Source organism: Mixophyes fleayi, chromosome 1, assembly GCF_038048845.1.
Source record: "Mixophyes fleayi isolate aMixFle1 chromosome 1, aMixFle1.hap1, whole genome shotgun sequence".
NCBI lineage: Eukaryota > Metazoa > Chordata > Amphibia > Anura > Limnodynastidae > Mixophyes > Mixophyes fleayi.
The window spans coordinates 327,878,049-327,902,709 of NC_134402.1; the positions used below are offsets into that span (position 1 = coordinate 327,878,049).

The window sequence follows — 24,661 nt, forward strand, 5'->3', positions numbered from 1 at the left end:
ACTAAAGTCTTAGGGCTAGATTTACTAATCTGCGGGTTTGGAAAAGTGGGGATGTTGCCTATAGCAACCAATCAGATTCTAGTTGTCATTTTGTAGAGGTACTAAATAAATGAAAGCTAGAATCTGATTGGTTGCTATAGGCAACATCCCCACTTTCTCAAACCCGCAGCTTAGTAAATCTAGCCCTTACTGTTTTGGACAACTTTGTTCCTTTTTTATTTGAATCACTATTTTATATGCTTGTTGATTTCATTTGTATGTTTGTTACCTACTTTGTACTTGAAACAGAAGAAATAAAACATTATCGAAAATAATAAAATAATGTTTGTTACTTATATAATTTTTGATCATCAATCATATCTATTCAATCTGATGTACATATAACCATTCTCATTCAGTTTATTTTATGTTTATTGATCCTGTATGTTATACACTGACAACAACAGAAAGGGAGGTTCTGTACAAATGTGTATACTGTATGTTACCAAGAAACTTGCCTTCTTTCTCCTTGTGGTACTAATTTTGGAGATCTAAGCAGTTCATTGGTTAGCTCAAAGCCTTTCATGGGGTCACCGTTTTGGCAACTTGTAATTTCTTTGCCATAAGCTTTACTTTTTTAATGGTGCCTGACTATGCTATTATAATACACACATATTATACATATATATATATATATATATATATTGCAACAGAAGAACAAGCAGGGCGCCTCTTAGTGATATATCAAATATACAACGTGGAATAGAGCAATAACATGCGTACCGTAAGGTAAACAACGATGGGTCTTTTAGGAGATAGTGGAGTAGTCTTTGCTGTACTTGTAGTCCTCCAGATCTCTACCGATCAGTACAAAAATGCGGAAAAAGCAAACATAGTATAACTCTGTAGTATTCTTAATGAGGGCAATATCACCAAAAACCCCACAATCCTATGGGGTGTGTGGGATTGGTATCCCAAGATTACCAATTAAATGACACCCATATAAGTGCAAAAGAAAAAACGTCTAAATTTGCGTTCCAGATATCATGAAGTGTCCCACTTCTGGAGAATATTAAAACATGTGCAGGACACCAGAGTCTGCTCCCCCTGTATAATAATAATAATAATAATTATTATTATTATTATACAGGGGGAGCAGACTCTGGTGTCCTGCATTTTCGCCATCTGGATGAGGTTGTGACTGTGAAGTCATTGGTGTTGCACATGTTTTAATATTCTCCAGAAGTGGGACACTTCATGATATCTGGTACTCAGATTTAGACGTTTTTTCTTTTGCACTTATATGGGTGTCATTTAATTGGTAATCTTGGGATACCAATCCCACACACCCCATAGGATTGTGGGGTTTTTGGTGATATTGCCCTCATTAAGAATACTACAGAGTTATACTATGTTTGCTTTTTCCGCATTTTTGTACTGATCAGTGGAGATCTGGAGGACTACAAGTACAGCAAAGACTACTCCACTATCTCCTAAAAGACCCATCGTTGTTTACCTCACGGTACGCATGTTATTGCTCTATTCCACGTTGTATATTTGATATATCACTGAGAGGCGCCCTGCTTGTTTTTCTGTTGCAGTAATCCATTCCGTCCGGATTAACCATCTGGCGTCAGGCTATCGAGGCTGCCACTCTTACAAGAGTCAAGTGATTTTTTATGTACTGTGGATACGGGACTGATATTATTTGCTATACATTGTATATATATACATACTCCATCTTACTATTTTGAAGTGGTCACGCTGTGGTGATCAGCGCCAGATATATCTCTTAATTGCTTATAATATATATATATATATATATATATATATATATATATATATAGTGTGGCAAGGGACTGGTTTGCCACAGGCCTCTCAGAGTGGAATTAGCTATGGAGCCAACAGTCTGCAGGTAAAAGGCTGTAAACCAAGTTATGTACAGGTCTGAGACATGTGATAAAGTAGATGTAAAATGTGATTTGCTTACATGCTTTAATGTGTTTGTATCCACAGCCAGCAGCAGAGCTGATAAGGGTGGCTGTACTGAACAGGCATTACAGAGCACCTGAGGAGACATCCTTTAAAAGACAGGTGGGAGTGTCGCCTGTCAGTCATCCAAGCCTGTGGGAGGCAGGGGCGGATCCAGAAGTTAATTGTACCGGGGGCGATTTAGCCCCGTCCCCTTTTTGACACCTAAGGCTGCTGACGGCTGCACACTATGTGCAGATCCGTTCAGCAGAGAGAGATAGGGAGAGAGTCCTGCCCGGCTGCTCTGATTGTGTCAATCAGAGCAGTTGGGCAGGACTCTCTCCCTAACTCTCTCTGCTGAACGGATCTGCACATAGTCTGCAGCCGCCGGCAGCAAGCCCCTGCTAGGGGGGGGGGGGGCGATCGCCCCGATCGCCCCCCCCTGAATCCACCACTGGTGGGAGGAGACCTGTGTATTTAATCTTGAGTTGTGCTCTTGTCAGGCGTGACTGATGCTGAACTAGTTGGCCAGTCAGTAGTGAGCTGGTCTGTGTCTAGTAAGCAGTAGGGTCACCAGGAGGTGCAAGCAAAAGGGGTTGCTTGCTGGTGTCATCCTGACAGAAGAAGTGTTATTTATTGTGATGCCAACAATAAATATATTTGATTTAAAACAAGAAATTTTCGTGTTGCTGATATCTGCTGGGTGTTCTTGCAACAGAAGGTGACAAAAGTGCCATGAGAAGGGTGCGGCTTTGTTACAAGATATATATATATATATATATATATATATATATATATATATATATATGTATACACACATACATACACACACATACACAACCATTCATACACTACTCTGCTACTTTAATTGGCTTTCGCTAGTACTAAAACATCCTGCTTACAGTCTAGGGCTGTAATATGGATATATACTTGCCATGGGTGCAATAACTTACTTTATCTTTATTGCATCACTATGATTTATTTCCAAGCCTAAATTTAGCCTAAAGCACAGTAGGCCTTCACTTAAGAATAGCAGTATTTGTGAGGCAGGCATTTCATTTATATAGCGCATAAGTCTTTTTCTTCTGTCAGCAAAGAAAAATTAAATTTACTGTGATAACCTGAGGAACATGGTTTGGTGTTATTGAATATGGGATGAATCATTTAGGTAGTTATGCTATAAGCTTGTCTTGTGTAGTACTGCACAGTACGATGTGCTGTTTTACAGGGTTATCCTGTGCCTCTAAAGTTTGTGAGTTTTTGAGTATTTACCTCTTCTTTTGTAGAGTAAAAAAGTTCTTCTTGAAAGCCGGGCTGACCTGGTTCAGCAGTTCCACAATACTGTGGCACAAGTGGCTTGGTGATGCTGGTTTGGGATTAAACACTTCTGCTGTCGACCTTCAAAGTAAATACAAAGTAATCAATTACAATATCCAAAACTGATAGTTATAGATTTTTGGGTTACTTGTAAGTTTTAGATAATGCAAAAACCACAGACATGCTACATGACCCATATTTGCCTGACTTAAAGTTTCCAACTTAATTTTTGACGACTTATCCTGGATAGAATTGGTATCAAGTATATCTTTTACAACAATTAATTAACTTCAATTCAGTCAGCCAGTAAAATCCCCAACCAGACAAATGTATCTCCCAAAAAATGGGTTATATTAGCAAGTTAGAAAAGGTTATACTGCAACAGTTTCTCCAAGTTGTATGATGCTGATGTGATTGAAATAAAATATTTGTTTGTTTTCATATACATTTTTTAAGCTGACTAATTACATTATAAGATTATGGAACTCCACACAAAATTGTATTATTACATTTTTTATTGAAAATTCATATCCCCAAGTGTTAATAAAATTGTTTGCAAATTATTTATGTTTCTGCTGTCTTCTGGTAGAAAAATAAACTAAACTTGTGACATACATCAATTATTTTTTTTATTTTTTTTTTTAATATTCAATTTTTTATTGAGGTATAAAATATAACATATACAATTGAATGCATTATGAAATAAATACATATTTTCACAATTCTCATACAATTCAATACGTAATTAACATCCCGTGTCTATTTCTCCCAAATAACCCATCTTATCCAGGACCTAGCTATTAAAAGGAGGAGATCTGCAGAGACCATTCTTAACTCAAACCATTCAGTATTGTGGAAACTGTTCCAAAGTTGTGTTCGTATGATATGGGGTAAGAGAGTTATAAAGCTCTCCCATGTGTCAAATAATTGCTTTACTCTAACCTCTTTCTGCAGAGACGCCTCTATCCAGTCCATTCGGAATATGTGATAGAGTTTTTCTTTAAAAAGGGAAAACATAGGAGGGGAATCCTGGGCCCAGACTTGGAGTATGCTTTTCCTGGCCGCAGCCGAAATTGCCAGTAGCAGTTTCTTACATCCCTTACTAACTTTGCAGCTACCTGGAAGTATTCCAAATATTGCCCATTCCGGAGACAGAGGTGCATAATTTACCAGGTGTGTATTAGAGAACCTCCAAATCTGGGTCCAAAATCGTTTAATTGGGGAACATTCCCAAAAGCAGTGTGTCAAATCCGCCCATGGAGACCCACACTTTGGACAACAATGGGATTCTGATAGCCCTATCTGAAATCGACGAGATGGAGATAGATATACCCTATGATAAATATTTAGAAACATTTCTGTGTAGGTCATGGCCGGTAATATTTTAATGGAGTTGGCCAGTGCTATCAATTATTTTTAAAAAGAAGAAGTGGCTCTGTAATCACTTACCTATTCACTAAAATAGAACTTCGTATTATTATTATTTATTTATTGGCCTTCATTTATGTAGCTCCAACATATTTTTCTGTGCTTTAAAGATAATGTTTAATTATTCACATCAGTCCCCAGTCCAAATTCTCTATCACACAAACACTAACATTAAACTACCAGTCTTTTTTTGGACTGTGGAAACCCATACAATCATGGGAAGAACATACAATGCACAATGTTCTAGTTCTCTGCAAAATAGGTAATTCTCAGTGCTGCATAGAAGCTGATAATATTCTGTCCTGTTCAACTATAGAAGGAGCAGAAGAAAATGAAAGTGGCTAAATTGGTGTCTCGAGATGCTGAAAAGGCCTTGGATGGGGTCTCCTGGTCCTTTATGAGATGTACCCTGGCAACAATGGGCTTTACGAGCGGTTCTTATGTAGTTTGGTGGCCATTTATTTCAACCTCTCTGCTGTTGTCATTACCAATGGTGCTACATCGACCCCTTTTTCCATCGCAAACGACAGGCAACAAGACTGCCCACTGTCTCCATTACTTTTTATGCTTCTGATGGAGCCACTGGTGTCTCAGTTTCAGCCATCAACACCAGGAAAGGCCTCAGTAGGCTTTTTCTCTAGCTTTTTATTTCAGCATAGGCTTCTCCATTTTAAGCGCAAAGCAAAGAGCCACATAAATTGGCGGCCATTGAGCCATTTTTCCCCGTACTTACTGGTTAATGTAGAATCCTCTGTTGGAAGAGGTGATATTAATGTGATGATCCTCCATAGTCACCACAGTCAAGTACATAAGATCTCCGTGCATTTTGCGATTGCCTGGAGGGGGATTCCAGCCGCTCATAATCAAAGATTTGAGACACTGAGGAGGCTAAATTAAAATAAATTAATGAATATGGATAGTAAGCAAACAGAATCTACAGTATAACTATGAGAAGCAATTCATAACCAGGGAAAACTGCGCTGAAGCCAAGAACATGGAAAGGACCCATCCATCAGTAACAAGTAACAGTATTTTATTTTCAACCTCACTCTGCTTATCCTTTAACTGCCTCTAACCATACAATTTAAAGCGCTAACTTTAATCTACAAAGCAATCCACAGTTGTGCCCCATTCTACATTTTACAACTTTATCTCAAACTACTCACACATCACTCACTATACTGGTCCAAAAAACTGCTCACCGCTTCTCTTGCTACCTGATTACATGAATGTCTACATAACTTGTCTATAATGGCTCTTTTCCTCTTAAACTGTCTACCTCTCTCCATTAGGTTATTCACAAGCTCCTCGGTCTGTAAGGTGTTCCCATTAGCTCTCAATCCCTCTTAAGGCTTTTCAAACACAACCCATTCAATCAGCTCCCCCCACCACCCATGTCTCACTTGTTCCCATTTTTCTTTACTTCATAAAATGTTGAGAGCAGGTTTCTCCCCTAAACATTTGTTTCAGTTTCTACAAGAACATGTTGTATAAGGACCGCTTACAGATTTATGATGGGGCTTTATAATGCTGGATGATATATTATTATATTATTAATAATAAGTAATATTCATGGTATAGTGGGTGTGCTACAAGTTATCTCACATCTTACACTCCTTTAAATATTCCCCATTTGTTGAATCAACTTAGCAGTAGTATTTAAAGTGTACTAGTCACCAATATGTTGCACAGACATCCATGTCGTGCACTCATCAATATTCATGAGCATGCAACCTATCAATTCATTTGTCTTAGTGATGTCACTAGTTACTAGTGAATTGATAGGCTGAATATAATTTAAACCCAAAAATGGCTTCCTCCACTGCATGTAGGCAACTAACACACAGAGCTCAAACAGTATTTTTTATTTAAGTCAGCTTATGCATTGTTCTGCCGGCGGGCTGGTAACAAACAGCAATATTATTAATAAGATTACATTTGCTGTTTTCTGCCATTAAAAAAACATCAGTTAGTCAAAGAGAACATGGAAAATATGGAGGCACGAGATTGTGAAACAGAAGACCTTGGCATTTTTGGAGCACATAAATCTGTTAATGTGATATGTATGTCATTTTATGGCTCCTCTTCATATCATGTAAAATGTTATTGTAGGTAAAATGTCAAGTTCTAGTTATTGTAGGTCATGGTTTTTGTAGGTAAAAGGTTAGCTGTGCAGAGACAGAGTGATATGTTTCTAAAAATAATTATACAGAGCCTATTGGAGAGTTGTCATAGTATGGCTGGTTATATTGATTAAGGATGTCTGTGGGAGTAATGCCTAAAGCTGTAAGTGGGGCCCTGAACGTTCCTAGGCACTAGTGAGAGCATGAACTTGACAAGTTGGAGTCAGGAGATTTATATACCACTGAACTTAGGGAATGGTTCTTACTGTTTATTATAAAACACCTGCAGAATGACACTTATTTATTATTTTACTTGGGGTAGGGACCTGCAGTATGTTCTAACTTAATAAGCGGTCCATGATATTAGAGAACTTTGGGGGCTGCAGTGGGGGATTTGGCACAGAAAAGTGTTATTATTATTATATTTTATTTCTAAGGGGTCAACATAATGTGCAGTGCTTTACATTGAGAAAAACATAAGGTAAACTATGTGGATGGACCATGGCCTGAGAGCAGCTCAGAGTTAGTGTTTCTCTTGGTTTTTTCTCTCTTCATTTTCTTATGTGTTAATGTGAGTTGAGTCAGGTGTATGCAGTGCTTGTTTTCCATTAGAAAATGGGTAATAAAGGGGGTTACCTGATGGAAAACAGGTGAAACCTCCACCAACCTTCATCTATGTATAATATAACTTATAATATAACTTAACAGTATATATTAACAGAGCAAAATGACTTTAGACATTAGCCCTTTATTCACTACTGTTGTCCTACTAGAAGGGGAAACGTGAGGCAGATGCTACCTTGTTGTCAAGGCTGATAGGTTGGAGAGGTTGTAAAGGACGCTCCGTACTTCCAGGAAGAATATACTCTGGAGGAGAACAATCTATTGCATCCAGCCCTTGTTCTGTAGAAGATCGTTTTTTCTTCTTGCCATTACTTTCATAAGAAGAGGATTCTAGAATGGAGGACAATTTACCAAGATTTCAATTCATACAGAGTTGGAGGACTTAGTCAACATAGGCTCAACAAGCTAATTAGATCTACCTATAGTTGCTCAGGTTTGGGAAAATTTTAACATCAGATCCTCCCACGCCACCATGCACCATGCAAATAATGGCAGTCCAACATATAGGGGGGATTCAATTACCCCCGAAGTAGCGCCGCGATAACTCTATTACCGTTATTATGGTAAAGTTAACCTGGCTACGAGCAAAAAGCAGCGTTGAAACTACCATATTTAAGCGTACTATTACCGTAGTGACGGTAATAGTGCGCAGGCCGCGTTACTTTTTACAGCCGGCCAATTGAATTTCTCCCATAATCTATACATAAAATAAAATATACATTTCTGACATAACTGTGCTACCCGGATAGATCCAAGTTTAAAAGCAAAAGTTGTGTCAGTTTGTACCTCCGATATCACCTTCAAAAATGTTGCTGAGGAAGGACAATGAACTGCAGTCTACTCCATTGTAGGCATCAGTGAGGTCCAGGCTTTTCAGCAAGTCCCGGAAATGGCGTATGTGAATACGAGCCTCTCTAATAGTATATGGTTCTGAAAACAAAAAAAGATAAATAACTAAATAAAAACAAAATAAAACTTTATATAAATAATCTGGTGATCTGATTAGTTATGTAATTAGAGCTCATTGTGCTCTAATTACATAACCAATGTATGAGAGAGTATGAGAGAGCATGATATACTGTATCCCAATAACACAGGCAGCAGCACATGACCTGGCCTACATAATGCAGAGTAGTCTGCTGTAATTATGACTTGTGTTCTACTCAGAGGGTGTTATTTACTAACACAGAAGTAAATTTGCACTGTGCTGTAACCTAGGGCCTGATTCATTAAGGATCTTAACTTGAGAAACGTCTTATTTCAGTCTCCTGGACAAAACCATTTTACAATGCAAGGGGTGCAAATTAGTATTTTGTTTTGCACATAAGTTAAATACTGACTGTTTTTTCGTGTAGCACACAAATATCAACTTTAGATTTCAGTGTACAAATAAGCTATCAAGTATTTGTGTGCTACATGAAAAAACAGGCAGTATTTAACTTATGTGCAAAACAAAATACTTATTTGCACCCCTTGCATTGTAAAATGGTTTTGTCCAGGAGACTGAAATAAGACGTTTCTCAAGTTAAGATCCTTAATGAATCAGGCCCCTAGTCACCAGACACTTACATTAGTCTGCTTTGCCAACCCTATCAAAGGTAACTGCTGGCAGATTGTTCACAGTTACCTCATTGTACAAGACTGCAACTACGTTTGTAGTTTGAGTGTTTTGGAATCTCATTGAGGGATAATTACTGAGTACCAGAGATAAAACTTTTACATTTAAGCAACTAATCATTTGGGACCATGTAAGTAAACGTATTGTGCAGGATGCCAACAATCTTGCAATGATTTGTACATTTGTGAAGCATGAGCTGTGTACCTTATTTTAATGATTTGTCTCCTGGAACAGCTCAGTTCATTGTACTATCTAACTTCCATAATGCTAAACAAAGCAGCAGCAAAAAATGTGTTATACTGTACATTTAGATAACGATCTGTATCTGATTTATATGTTTCTTTTATTTTCTCTAAAATTAATTTTGAGTGTCTGTTGTGCTAAAGATTGTTCTTACCCTCCACAACTTTTAAAACAGATCCCTCTTTTAGTCCATCCACAGACTTTAGCTCTGAAAAGTTGTCTAGGACATTCCCTTCAAACTGCAGTGAAAAACATGTTCTATGACAAGAGTCTTCATGTTCCATCAAGACCTGGATTATCTCTTGAACCAGCTCTTTTGAAGACACCTGTTCAAATACAGACGTGCATTATAATAATTTTAAAAGGTCTACACATTCTGAATACAGCTACTTATATAGACAGCTCTGCGGTTCATGGTCACCCATGTGATTTAGGTCCATTTCCATGTAGCAAATTTACAGTAAGACAATAATAACATGAAAAATTATGTGTTTTTATTAACATACATCACAATGGCAGGCTACAAGAAAAAGCTTTGTAATTATAATTTTCATTTGTTCGTTTCTTCAGGCTGCTATTAATGACTTGCTATTACTCTGCAGAGTTTTCAGTGTCCTGTGACTACCATGGCAACCACAGTCACTTGGCACATGATGTAGTAAACAGAGAGGCTTTGAAAACCCCTCTGAGCTATGTCTGCACTGTGCACAGTAAAAAAAAAACAACCTCCTCCTCTCCCCACTGTCATCATGTAATCCAGTCTAGCCTGCATCAGTACCATCCAGACTAGGGGAAGAAACACCTCCGTCCCACACACTAACCCAATAAAGTCAGAATGTATTTTGTTAGCTTAACTGTGATAACTCCAATTGGGGTCTCACCTGTATTTCGACATCATCTCCTCCAGGCAGCTGAATAGTCACATTAAAGAGATCCTGGGCACTGTCTTCCGTAGTGTCCCCTCTGGCAGCAACTTTATGGTCTTCCTTTCTTTCAGACACACAGTTAATATCTGTAATTGCATATTACTATTAATACTTGTATTATCATGTCATTCTTAATAAATTGCTCAAGTAGATGTGCAATGTGGTTAAAGGACACATTAACACTGATGATGAGTGACCAGGGTGGATCTCTGACCAAACATAGGGAAGTCAACTTACTGTTACGTCCATTTTATAATGCATGGTATAATTATTATGGAATAGAAAGCTCTAAGTAAATAACATACCATTATATATCACTAATTAAAATAGCTTAAAGCATGTTAGTTTTGTTTTTTTTATAAACACATTACTTTATGTACCCATAAGGGAACGTCCAAAAGATTATGTCAGAAAATTATTCATATACTTCATTATTGATAAAGATTCACTAAGCAGTGTAAACATCACATCATTGTTCTCATTCTGCTATAGACCCTTCATTGTGGCCACTAACATGTAAGCATTCACTAACTCAACCAAATACCCGCATCTAGGATTACCCATTGATAAACATATTTTTCTTGTTTCTCATTGGTAGGTACACACTTTCTTTATACACCTGTGTTATTACTATTTCTGCAGGGCATAACTCAACACAATGGATACTTGGTCATGGTCAGGTTAACATTGTAGGACGTCTAAGTCAAGTTAACATTGATAACTGTAGCAAAGTGAACCATATGTTATATTGCAGAAACTTACTGCTGTGACTGAAAGTACAATAGTGTGAGTACCCATCTGAATGAAGTCACCTCGACGTGGGCGTTCACAGTTTCATCAAAATGTGCACTGAGAACTTCATGTTTATTCTAGTTCTATTATAGAGTTTATATTACTACAGAGTTTGACATATTTCTATCTGTATTTAAGTATTTATGGTCTTAGTGCTTAAAGAGTGCTCCTGCATCTTGGATTGTGTATTGTACTTTCAGTCACAGCAGTGAAGCACCTTTAGCATATTTAGAAATTAGGGTGTGCGGCAGTGGCGGATCCAGGGGGGGGCGATCGGGGCATTCGCCCCCCTACCAGCAAAAAGCTAGGTCCCAGCCGCCGATCAAAACGGGAGGGGCAGGGCTAAGCGCGAGCGGGGGACGGGGCTAAATGTGGGCCAGCCAATCAGAGTGGTCCCAGCCGGCGATCACGACGGGAGGGGCGGGGCCAATCGCAGGTGGAAGGCGGGGTTTAACGCGAGCCAGCCAATCAGAGCAAAGGATCGGCGTGATTATGCAAAATCGCCCCCCCTAAACATAAAGTCTAGATCCGCCCCTGGTGTGCGGACCAACCCCTTTGAAATTTTTATTTTATATTTTGAAGGTGTTGATTGACTTCTTTCTGGACCAACACCACACCCATCAAACCATAGGTTCTTTTAATCGGAGACATTTGGTTACTATCAATACTCCTTGTAGTTTAGAGGCATTAAATGAGGTAAGTCCCATTTTATAAAATTATAAATTGTTATTGTAGGTAGCCATCTGAAAGATCACAATGTGCAGTGAGAACCTCATGTTTATCGTAGTTTGATTATAGAGCTTATATTACTGCAGAATTTGGCATCTGTCTTTAATTATGTATAAATATGGTCTTAGTGCTTAAAGAGGGAAAGGACTTGTTCTAGACAGCACTGAGATTCCATTTTGTCAAAGCACTAATGCACTCCATTGTTGGGGCAGAGCCCCCTACTAGTGTCCTTAGCAGTGGTGCAGCACCTGCTTAGCACGCACAGGGACACTCTAAACCAATGCAGTGTAAAGTTCTGAGTACATAGGGAAGTTACTGTGAAGCCTCTGGAAATCAAGTTGTTGGTCACCCGTTTGTTTTCTGTCTGGCAGATGATCAATCTCATGTGAGACTCATCTGGAGGAGTGCCAGGGATCTGTAAAGCGTCAGGGACGCCTGTACATGCGTTAAGGCGATGCTTGGATGATAACATATAAATTAGCACAACATGTTCAAACAAATCAGAAAGCGGAGTTACAAAATATAGCTCAAACAACTCTGAAATACTCCATTCCTTATAAAGAAGAGAACATGTATTTCTGGGTACATATAAGTATGCATTAGAGACATCTCCCCATAAATCAGTATTTTCTAATGCAACACACAAATACAGTCACAAGAAAAAAGACAGTACACCCTCTTTAAAATTTGTTTTTTTTAACATATCAGAGCACAATTAACAATCATGGAGTCCTGACCAAGTCTTAAAATTATCAATCATTGATTCCACCATAAATCTTTAGACCAGAACATTCTAGAGGAAAATTAACTGTCTGACAACACAAGCTTGGATGAAATTGGATCATGCAAGAGGATGATAACACGTAAAAAATACAATTGAATGGCTGAAAAAAATAAATGAATCAAGATTTTGTAATGGCATGTCAAGTCCAGACCTCAACCCTCCATTGCAATGAATGAGCTTGAATGCTGAAACGCAAAAGTGTTTCACCTGACAGACTTTGTAGTCATACAAACTTCCCCAAAAAAACATTATGCAAAGAGAAGACTGAGTTACAGGGGACCACTCTAGAAAAATTATTAGATTCATGTCAGAAAAATACAAAACTTGCTGATAAAAAAAAATATATACATCTAAAACAAAAATCTATGTGAGACTGCAGCTTGAAGAGAGCTGTACATAAATGAATGCCCCCACACATTAATGGACTGACGTAGTGTTGTAAGTAGGACTGGGTACAAAATCCCTCAAATACAGTGTAAGAGACTACAACTCATACAGAAAATGATTAGTTATTGCTGCTAAAGGTGGCTCTACAAGCTCCTACAAGAGGAGGTGTACTTATTTTTTCACACATGGCTCCTTCATATTGACTTTTTGTTTTTGTTGAAGAAATAATGACAACGTAAAATCTGTTATCTGCTACATAAGATTGGAGTTATCAAGTCTTAAGCTGGGTACACACTACAGAATTTTCGACCAACTTTTTATGCCGAGCGAATTTACATGCGACCTATGGTCCGATGGCTCGGTCCATGGACTGCATACACACTAGCGTTGTTTAGGATGATAAAAGGGAAGAGCGGACGTCCCTTTAGCGACTTTTTACAGCCATGTTCAGGCGCGGACTGGGAGAGGGAAGCCCGGGGGGCACACAGACGGCCGCATCCCATGACAGGGGATGCGGCCGCATCCTCTGTCATCCTCTGTCATGTGATGCGGCCGTCTGTGCGCTGACGTGGCCGCATCTGATGTCATCAGATGAGGCTGCGGGGGAAAGTGTTGAATTTTGCATCAGGGGGGGCGGCCGGGCGGCCGGCCGGCCTACCCCCCCAGCCCGAGTAGCGGTCTGACCGAGCGACCCTTAGATGCAAAGGGTAATAACCCAGGTGCTTTATACACGTGTAATGGTCTGCAGCCAGACAGGTGCAATACACATCTATACAAAACACAAGCCTGTGATGTGCGGATTCCGCACCACGTGGGACTGGGATTGACATAAAAAATTAACATACACACGCCCCCAGGTCGAGGAAGTATCGGAGGATTTTCGTGGATCGGTTGGAAGTTTATATACACTACACAGCGGAAACGAGATTGGAACTAAAATATTAAACAGTTGACAAACCAAATGAGGCGACAATCGTCCATTTGGGCAGACTTTCGACCATCGTGTCACTGCACACACTGACCCGACTTTTGAACGAGCGGTCGTATGTAGGCTGTTTGAGCCGATTATTGGATGAAAACAGTGTAGTGTGTACCCAGCTTTAGGAATGAATGCAGATTAGATGATGGCTAATGAGCCGTATGGTGGTCAAAATGGAAATTTGGAAGTGGTATGGAAAATGTAAGTGAATGGAATTTGATAGCTTTACAATAAAAGCAGTAGGTGAAGTGGCTGTATATATGTGCTCATACGTGTTCTGCAGGTTCTAGAATGCTAATGGTATCTTATGTATATTAGATACAAGAGATGGACATTTAGATAGTATATTGCATAGTTGCCTGCTCTCCCAGAATACCCGGGAGACTCCTGGGAGAACAGTGAAACCTCCCGCATTTTACCCACTTCCTTAGTGAAGTGGGTGCGCTCGGGCTTATTTATACTTTTAATTGCGAAACGCGTCTTTCTGGGCCTGTCCCTGATGTAATAGGCTGAAAAATGTGTCATTGAGCAGAGGGGCGGGGCTTAATGATGCAATGCCCCTAGGACTCAACAGCGAGATCACAACTGTTGGCCAGTCGGATATATTGAAAAATTACCATTGCCACCAAAAGACCCACACTCCCGCAAAGCACAGACAGTGCTGACAAAGTGTTATGGCTGGCAGCATGAAGTTATGATAAGGTGTTGTACTGGCTACTTTCATAGTATTACAGCACCTTCTGTATATTCACATATGGGTTTATATATAAAGTTCCACACATACATATGGTTCCTAGTTTCAACCAAACATGTCAAGCTATATAGGATTCCTCTAAAATTCTAACTTGACAGTGACTAATCTCTACAGCAAAAATATTCCAAAGTGTAACCAAAGGATTGATACATTCCTAGATTTCAGCCCCGACAGGCAAATATGTTAGCAGTATGATCACACTTTATGCTCCTCTAAAGGCCCTCCAGTAAAGTTTTTTTGCAGATGCAGATCATGTTCTCTTATATATTTGTGCTGTCAAATATTGAGCTTTCAAACTAATTACCTGGGAACAAAGAACATTTCTGATACCATACTGTGAAGAATTTATGTGAAGCATAATTTTGTACCTTATGTTACTTGAAAGAATACTATCAGTTTAGACTGCCACCTGAATTCATTACATTTCACTTTTTTCCTAAAATACTGACAGACAGGCTGGGTACACACCACAGAAAATTTCTCCAGATACGATATAGTTCACGATTTGACCAATGACTGAAAGTCCCAATCAGCATGCAGAGTCATGTGTACACACTATACATGTTTTACAAGATTTACCTTCAGATCTGTGCTCTTCATCTGTTATAACAATCAGCTGAAAAGATCATGACTCTGTAAACTCTATAGAGATCTGCCCAGTGGCGGATCCAGGGGGGGGCTTGCTGCCGGCGGCTGCACACTATGTGCAGGTCCGTTTGCAGTGACAGGCAGGGACAGTGTGCTGCCCGGCTGCTCTGATTGTGTTTTAAACACAATCAGAGCATCCGGGGAGCACACTGTCCCTGCCTGTCACTGCTGAACGGACCTGCACATAGTGTGCAGCCGCCGGCAGCCTCAGATGTCAAAAAGGGGGCGTGGCCTAAATCGCCCCCCTACATCGCCCCGGGTACAAATATTCTCTAGATCCGCCCCTGGATCTGCCTACACTGCTGGCTGTGAGTGCACACACACTGCAAATTTGGAACAACATTGTTCCATCGTACATAGAGATTTTTAGCCAGTTTCTGAAATCAAATCAAACGATACAATGTGAAAAAACATGATCATTGGAGCGTACAAACTAATGCGATATCTGATTGACTGGTCGTTTATTGTGTGATTGGCATGATAATCGGGTGAAAATCCTGTAATGTGTTCTCAGCTTTACAGTCTCATTAATGTCTTAAATCAGTCATAAGAATAAAGGAATATTCGTATGGTTTTTAGTGTGTGTTACTGAACATTTTTTTTATTACGTTGTGGAGATATAAATTGCTTTCCTGTATAAAAGCCCTTTGATAGTTGAAAAAGTTGTCCTGTTAAAACTAATGGCACACATCTGATCTTTGGCACATCTGTCAAAGGTTTTGTAATTTTATCTGCCACATAATATTCTTTTTTACAAAATAAGAATAAAAGAATGCTTGCAGCAGGTGCGATGACAATGCCACCTCTTTTAAAAAAAAATATTTTTGTATGAAAATTGTTTAGCTTTCCAACGAAACCAAAACAAGCAATCAAAAAAATTCCACTTTAAGCCTGCAAGTGGCTGCTTTAATAACAGCCTGCTAGTACTTTACAAACTGCTCAAAGGTGTTTATTAAAAACCACTACACACATATACTTCCCCACATTATCTGTATGCAAATCAGGACAGCTTGTGTGCAAGATTACGCCATGTTGGAGGGGGGGCTTGTCACACCCCCTGGGGGGGGGGGGGGCTTGTCACACCACCTGGGTATGTGCTAAGTCCCATGGGGTGCCTAGCACATGCGATGATTCCCTGCAGTTGGGACTTTTCCATATAAATTGAGATAGTTAAATACCATGTATATGTATAGACAGGAACATATCCTTAGGCTGATAACAAAAACACTCACAGATATTAACTTACCATCTATACAGGCCCGGCGCTCCCATTAGGCAAGGTTAGGCAGTTGCCTAGGGCGCCGGGCTCTGGAGGGCGCCACAGATTAAAAATTTCTTTAAAAACTGTGCGGAGACCGCTGACCATACCTTTTACGGCCGCCACACAGCTTCACATACATCCACAGGGAGGGGGGGAGGGACTATTGCTCACCACCACCGCCGCCTCTCTGCTCTGTCTCCTCCCCTCCACTCACTTACTGACTGTCGGGCGTGATATCATCATCACGGCCCGACAGTGTCAGTGAGTGGAGGGGAGGAGACGGAGCAGAGAGGAGGCAAGTTAGAAGCAGGTAAGAAAAGACGCACATTTTCAAAATCGGCGCCCCCACCCTGCACACTTACACACTATTTTGTAAGTGTGCAGGGTGGGGGTGCCGATTTTGAAAATGTGCCGGGCGGGGGGCGCCGATTTTGTAAATGTGCCTAGGGCGCCACGGACCCTAGCACCGGCCCTGCATCTATAGCTATATTTAGATGCATGGTACAATGTGAATGTTGATGTAAGGAAAACATCTAAAGTAAAAAATACTTTGTGAGAATACTTTCAGGATATATTTTATTACAAAAACTAGATAGAGGACATTCCCTATTACATTCTGCATTTTCCCCTGTATTGTATTAACCACATGCATGAGATATGAAGAAAATAATTTTCTGATGCCCCTGGCTATATTATTACATATACTAATTATAAGCATAGTGAGGCTCTTTTAGAATTGGATGTACATCGTTTTTTGCATAAGACATGTATTTCTGCACTATGTATATGCATTAAAGATTAGGGATGTGCACCGGCCACTTTTGGTGTCTTTGGTGGATTTGCTTGAGGTTTTGGGTTCGGATTTGTTTCGCAAAACACCTGACGAAAGGTTTTGGTTCGGATTTATTTTGAAAAAAACATAAAAAGTGCTAAAAACCAGTTTTGTGTTTTGTTTTTTTCACTCCTACGCTATTATTAACCTCAATAACATTCAATAACAATCATTTCCACTAATTTCCAGTCTATTCTGAACACCTCACAATATTGTTTTTAGGCCAAAAGGTTGCACCGAGGTAGCTTGAGCACATAATGCCAAAAAAAGAGGTACAAGATGGAATTGTTCTGGGCCCTCCCTCCCACCCCTCGCGAGATTCGACGCGAGACTTGGACGACAGAGCCTCATTTTCAATTTTTTGCCCGCCGGAAATATCCAAACAGTGCTCGGATCCCGTTCGGATCCGCACTGTTCGGGTGGGCTCGGATTAGCGGAATCCGAGCCCGCTCATCTCTATTAAAGATACATACGCTTTATATAGATTTTTGCATTTTCTTATCTTTGTCTCCAAGCGCCGAGAAACAAAGTATGGGGTTAGCAGGGTATGCAAACATGGGCTGAGTACAGTAAGGGCACTGCGCTACAATTAGTGTGCATTCGCATATACGCCTTTTAGGAGCCATATCTCTTGTGATATGTACTGATGATGATGACTATGGGCAGCGCTATCTAGCTGCTTCTAATTGTATGTACATTCTGAGCGTATATGTACCACCTCTATATGAGTCCCAGTCTTTTTTCCTGAGTACAGACAGATAAGAGTTTAGAAATGTAGCCCACCTCCACCAGTGGGTAAACGTATTAAGTAGTGATTTTATTAAATCTCCGATATTCGTCGACTTTGACGGCATAATTTAAACAGCCATTTTAAATTATGCCAGCAAGTTAACGAATATTGGCAATTCACTAGAATCACTACTTAATATATACAATTAGTGATCAGTGTGAAATCAGTGTGGCTTGTTTATAGTGATCACTGTGACCTGTGTATAGAGATCAGGGTGAAATCAGTACGACTGTATAGTGATCAGTATTTACCAGGTGTGATATTGGTGTGACAATGACCTGTGTGATCAGTGTATATCAAGTGTGTGTGATATCAGTGTGATCTGTGTATAGTGATCAGTGTGACCTGTGTATAGTGATCAGTGTGATATCAGTGTGACCTGTGTATTGTGGTCAGCGTGTATCAGGTGTGTGATATAGGTGTGATCTGTGTATAGTGATCAGAGTGACCTGTACAGTCATGGCCAAAAGTTTTGAGAATGACACAAGTATTGGTTTTCACAAAGTTTGCTGCTTCAGTGTTGTTAGACCTTTATGTCAGATGTTGCTATGTTATACTGAAGTAAAATTGCAAGCATTTCATAAGTGTCAAAGGCTTTTATTGACAATTACATTAAGTTTATGCAAAGAGTCAATATTTTCAGTGTTGACCCTTCCTTTTGAAGACATCTGCAATTTGCCCTGGCATGCTGTCAATCAACTTCTGGGCCACATACTTACTGACGGCCGCCCATTCTTGTCTAATCAATGCTTGGAGTTTGTCAGTATTTGTGGGATTTGGTTTGCCCACCCACCTCTTGAGGATTGACCACAAGTTCTTAATAGAATTAAAGTCTGAGGAGTTTCCTGGCCATGGCTCCAAAATTTCGATGTTTTGATCCCCGAGCCACTTAGTTATCACTTTTGCCTTATGGTAACGTGCTCCATCATGCTGGAAAAGGCATTGTTCATCACCAACCTGTTCTTGGATGGTTGGGAGAAGTTGCTCTTGGAGGATGTTTTGGTACCATTCTGTATTCATGGCTGTGTTCTTAGGCAAAATTGTGAGTGAGCCTACTCCTTTGACTGAGAAGCACCCCATGCATGAATGGTCTCAGGATGCTTTATTGTTGGCATGACACTGGACTGATGGTAGTGCTCACCTTTCCGTCTCCGGACAAGCATTTCTCCAGATGCTCCAAACAATCATGTAAGCTTTTGAGCAGGGTCTTCTCACCTCTTTGTCTGTTTTACCCAGGTTGTCTATTAGTTTACTATGTTTGTCCCCAATTGTAAAGCGCTACGGAATATGTTGGCGCTATATAAATAAATGATGATGGTGATTCATCAGAAAAATTGACTTTACCCCAGTCCTCAGCAGTCCAATCCCTGTACCTTTTGCAGAATATCAGCCTGTCTCTGATGTTTTTCATGGAGAGAAGTGGCTTCTTGACATCTGGCCATCCTCCAAAAGTCTTCGCCTCACTGTGCGTGCAAATGTACTCACACCTGTCTGCTGCCATTCCTGAGTTAACTCTGCACTGATGATGCCCTGATCCCGCAGCTGAATCAACTTTAGGAGACGGTCCTGGTGCTTGCTGGACGTTCTTGGGCGCCCTGAAGCCTTCTTCACAACTATTGAACCTCTCTCCTTGAAGTTCATGAGGATCCGACAAATGGTTGATTTAGGTGCAATGTTACTAGCAGTACTATCCTTGCCTGTGAAGCCCTTTTTGTGCAAAGCAATGACGACTGCTCGTGTTTCCTTGCAGATAACCATGGTTAACAGAGGAAGAACAATGATTTCAAGCACCACCCTCCTTTTAAAGCTTCCAGTCTGTTATTCTAACTCAATCAGCATGACAGAGTGATCTCCAGCCATGCCTTCGTCAACACTCTCACCTGTGTTAACGAGAGAATCACTGACCTGATGTCAGCTGGTCCTTTTGTGCCAAAGCTAAAATGCAGTGGAAATTTTGTTTTTGGGATAAAGGTCATTGTCATGGCAAAGAGGGACTTTGAAATTAATTGAAATTCATGTGATCACTCTTCATGACATTCTGGAGTATATGCAAATTGCCATCATAAAAAATGCCATAGCAGACTTTTTGAAAAGTAATATTTGTGTAATTCTCAAAACTTTTGGCCATGATTGTATAGTGATCAGTGTGTATCAGGTGTGTGATATCAGTGTGACCTGTGTATAGTGATCAGTGTGTATCAGGTGTGTGATATCAGTGTGATCGCTGTATATTGTGCACAAGTCTAGCACAAGACACAATATCTGCCAGCTCTTAGCTGGTGGAAACTTTTATCTCTTTTCTATAGTTAAAATGTCCATGCGCTCCTCTGCACAGCAAAGAACACCCCATAATGTGCTCTCTCCCCCTATTTATCACCTAACAATAATCTCATGCATAGAGGTTGACTAACCACAAAATGAAAACCACACCAGGAAGAGTGTGTTTGAAGATACGAAGATGGACTCTAAGCTGCAATCATGCCATTAAATGATTGTGGTTTGTGGTTGGGTCTCCTACTTACACCTCCCTCTCCTCCTTTGTCATTTTAAAGTAGTGAACAATATTGATTTACCTGTTCTCTATCACAGGACCAGCAGAGCCCTGGGAGAAATGGCAGCATGAAGAAAGCCCCCTGCTTTAATGGAAGGTTCACACTGTTCAAAAAATATCATACGTCCCCATTACTGATGAGAACATAATATATTATGTAAATTTGTTTATAACCCAATGGTTCTCAGGAGCATTTTGTCACCACACATATAGTCACATGGTAAATGTAAAGATTTTGTGCACATTGACTCCACTCCTTCATTGTCTTTGCACTTCTTTCAGTGGGTCTAAACCTGTTAGTTGCACCCATGCTAATGGGCATAGGTTTCAGCCTGTGCTTAATATACCCTTGCACCCCTGTAGCTGTGTTGAGAGTTGTATTGTTATTTGTTTACTGTACTGTACTGTTATACCATGTATTGTCTTGTTGTTTTTCCTCTGCAGACCTCATGTGCAGCCCTATAAAAGGTTAATAAGAATTATTAATAATAATAATAATAATAATAATGCACAAATAACTAGTTGTGAAAATAGTGACGCATAAATTGCGCAGCCTAAAATTTTCAGGTAACGTCCCCTTTTTGCCATACCCTCCACACTAACATACATTTGACCACTGAACAGTACTCATTAAGCAAAATGTGAGGCAGCATGTATTTAATGAGGACGTAATGTAACGCCCATTTCACCAATGTTGGCATCACCTTGATCAGTTTGCAGCAACCATTAAAGAAGATTACAAAGACCTGCTGACCAGCTTACAGACAAGCCTGACTAACATTACCCATATTTTGTAGCACCTGAAAAGGCTGCCAGCATCCCAAACAACCAGCATAGTGATTTCCAAAGGCTCTGTGACCTCCAACAGTCAGTTGACTTAAAGTGAATACCAAGAAGAGACTAGCCACTAATCACAGTGCTGGCTCACTTCCCTGTCTCACTTCCTTGGTATCTATAGCATGTTGTTTTGCTGTGGCTGCACTGAACTCCTGAAAGTGGCCATAGCCACAGTAAATGGTGGCCCCTATTCCAAACTATCTACTTGTGGGCTGTAGATTAGAAAATTCAGTTTGAAAAGAAAGCTGTCTAGGCATTCACATTTACCTCCTTCCCTATTAACTACAATAGTACTTGACAGAAGCCACGATATTGCTGTATTTACTTGTAGGTAGATAACAAAATAATATAGAGAGCTCTCCTTACTAAATTACACAGCAACAGTATTGACTTACATCTGTATTACATAACGAATAAATATTTTACAAAAGCAGTTTGTATACTAGGAATAGTGAAAGGAAATGCATTTGTGATAGGTGACAGAAAAGTCCCTGCATGTACTCTAAATCAGAATTATCATAGAATCAATAATTAATAGTCAATAATTTAAACAAATTATTTTTACTAAAATAAATTTCTGAACCTCTTAGAGGAAGAATGAGGAAGGAGAGCAGTAAGTAAAATGAGACCTCTATAAATGCAAGCCAAAATTCTAGGATATAAGTCAGGTATGTTGGCTCTATTGAAGCAGAGATTTCAGAGGTAGTTGGTACCCAATGGAGGTGAGCACTCTACCAAAGGGGCCAAATGCTGAAAACCCAGGCAGCTATGACCCACCAGGCTGGGAGTGTCTGAACAGGTGCGGTTATAATGGATACAAAGCACTAGTACAGCACTTTTGCAATGTGCACATGGATTTATTCTGACAACATTACTATATCTTTATCTTTGCCACACTAGGAAAGAAGAATATATAAATTCCAGCTGAAATGCATGATCTTTATGGTAGCTTGTTTATTCAGTTTTTGTGTGAGCACCTTTTTACTGTTTGTCTCATGATTTTGGGATTTATTTTTAATATTTCAACAAGGATATATGCTTCCAGTATACATGTTTTGGGAAGATTGGGCACAGTCCCTCCTCTCTGAACCCTTCAGAGGCTCCCTCATTCGGGCATTGCATGGGGTTAAATATCCAGTAGCTGGGAAACTCTGGGGGAAATTGATCTCTGAAGACCCTGACCCCTTGGGAGCCATATGGCTCTGTGGAATATTTTTTTTTTCCTTTCTGGGGTGGGCATGAAGACCAAAGAACATTCTGCACCTTCTTTTGGTTTCTTCACTGTGCACTTGGTGACAGTAAGCACATATCGCTGGCGATTAAAAAAAAAAAGTTCTTATAGAAACACTACCAGCCCCATATATGAAGAAGAATGCTAAGGGCATTTATATGGTACTGCAAATCGAATGACACTTAATAAATAATCAGCTGTGCTCTTCTAACAACAATAAATGCAATAAAACATGAGGTAGTGATACCTAAATATTAAAAGTAATGTATCATCCACAATAAGATAGTTAATGGCATGGCCATAGTCTACTATTGAAGAAGTTCCAAGAAAAGATGTGGAAAAATATATGTTTTATATTTAAAAGAAAAAAAAAAGTGAAGCCATTTCTTTTCATAACGATCTATTACATCTGGTGTTTAATAATATTCATATTGCAAGGGTTTCCCCATCTTCTACTACAAAATACTTACTTACAGATATTTTATTGACCAAGAATGCCATTGTTCTTTCTTTTTTCCCATAAATTCTATATCTAAGACCCCTTAAATATATTATATTGTACACCGGTGGTCTACACACTAAAGTGATTCATCCAGTTGCTCAGGAAACAAACACTAAAACGTATTATTATTATTACTATTATTATTAGTTGTTTTTTGCTTGTTTATAATATTTCAACTTTACGTATAATAAAAACATGGCAGGGGCTGCTTTATAAAATCCCCCAAAATATGAATGTTTTGCCACCATAAATATATTGGTATTAAAATGTAAGTTTTTTTTATAGTTAAACGTTATTAATCTTTCCAGGTAAATTATTATGAATTACAGTTGTAACATTAATAACTGGAATTTGAATCCTGTGCACTGCTCAGTTACTTCTTACATCTTCACAGCTGAGTCTTGTCTCTAGTGGTGGACAAAGCAGGATTAAAGGTGACCTTGGTAGTATGTACACACATCCACGTGTTGAATGACCAATGCACACAGAGGGCTGGCATATTAGATCTTCTACATCTAGCCTAATCTTTAACCACTGTTATACTATTATGACACGTAAGCTCAAGGTGTATAGGAGCAAAATCAGATACATCTATCATTAATATATTGCCATTTATATTAACTTCTATGAACAGACACTAAACTGATCACTAGAAAAGCACCATATCCTTTTAGAATTACTGAAAAGTGGAGTCATTCCTTTGGACATAACACTGAATGCTAGTTGTGTAAGCTCCAATGGACCATCCGATATCCTACAGCCAAATGTAAATGGTCCCATTCTCACCTTGTCGCAAGTTGTCCACAGCTTCGTCCGCATTGTGCTGCACAGGTAGAGAGAGCCCCGCTGTCTGGCTCTCTGTGTCGCTCACCATGCTTCCAGCTCCCGTCCTGGGTCACTTTGTACTGTGTCCTACGATGAGTAGATCAAAGACTCCGGCTCTCCGTATAGCGATCTCAGTACAGTGATTTAAGCACAGAGGTCACCCTGCAACTTGTTCTGGGGGAGGCGCTGCGTCCCGTGTATGGTCATGGTGTCCTTTTACAGACAGGGAACCTCAGCCTGGCCATTCAGGAAGAGGGGGTGTTCCTCTCGGTCTTTTGCATGCTTTACCACTCCATTCAATGCTGAAGGCCATCGGTATATGTGTAGAGGTGACAATGCACAAGTACACCAGTTGTCAAAACTGTTGAGGTCAGTAGTGCAGGGAAACTACTGGAAATAGTCATACCACTACTATTTATGGCAACTGGCTACAATGTTGTAGAAACTCGTTCACACTAGTGTCTTTTCTATAGTGCTAGTACTAAACTATTAAAATGTAACTTTTATACAAATGATGCAACATTCTGAAA

At 39.7% G+C, this 24,661-nt stretch overlaps 1 protein-coding gene across 1 annotated transcript in view; it reads right to left on the reverse strand.

Annotated features, from left to right (window-relative positions):
- Nucleotides 1-24,280, reverse strand: part of LOC142159779 (clustered mitochondria protein homolog) — a 48,525-nt gene extending 24,245 nt beyond the window's left edge. The window contains exons 1-7 of the mRNA XM_075214493.1: nucleotides 24,093-24,280; nucleotides 10,185-10,315; nucleotides 9,458-9,629; nucleotides 8,229-8,372; nucleotides 7,618-7,772; nucleotides 5,429-5,583; nucleotides 3,223-3,348 (exon numbers count right to left, since the gene is read on the reverse strand). Of these exons, the coding sequence (XP_075070594.1) occupies nucleotides 3,223-3,348; nucleotides 5,429-5,583; nucleotides 7,618-7,772; nucleotides 8,229-8,372; nucleotides 9,458-9,629; nucleotides 10,185-10,315; nucleotides 24,093-24,180 (971 nt within the window). The 5' untranslated portion in view covers nucleotides 24,181-24,280. The remainder of the gene's footprint in view (nucleotides 1-3,222; nucleotides 3,349-5,428; nucleotides 5,584-7,617; nucleotides 7,773-8,228; nucleotides 8,373-9,457; nucleotides 9,630-10,184; nucleotides 10,316-24,092) is intronic.
- Between the last annotated feature and the right edge of the window lie 381 nt (nucleotides 24,281-24,661).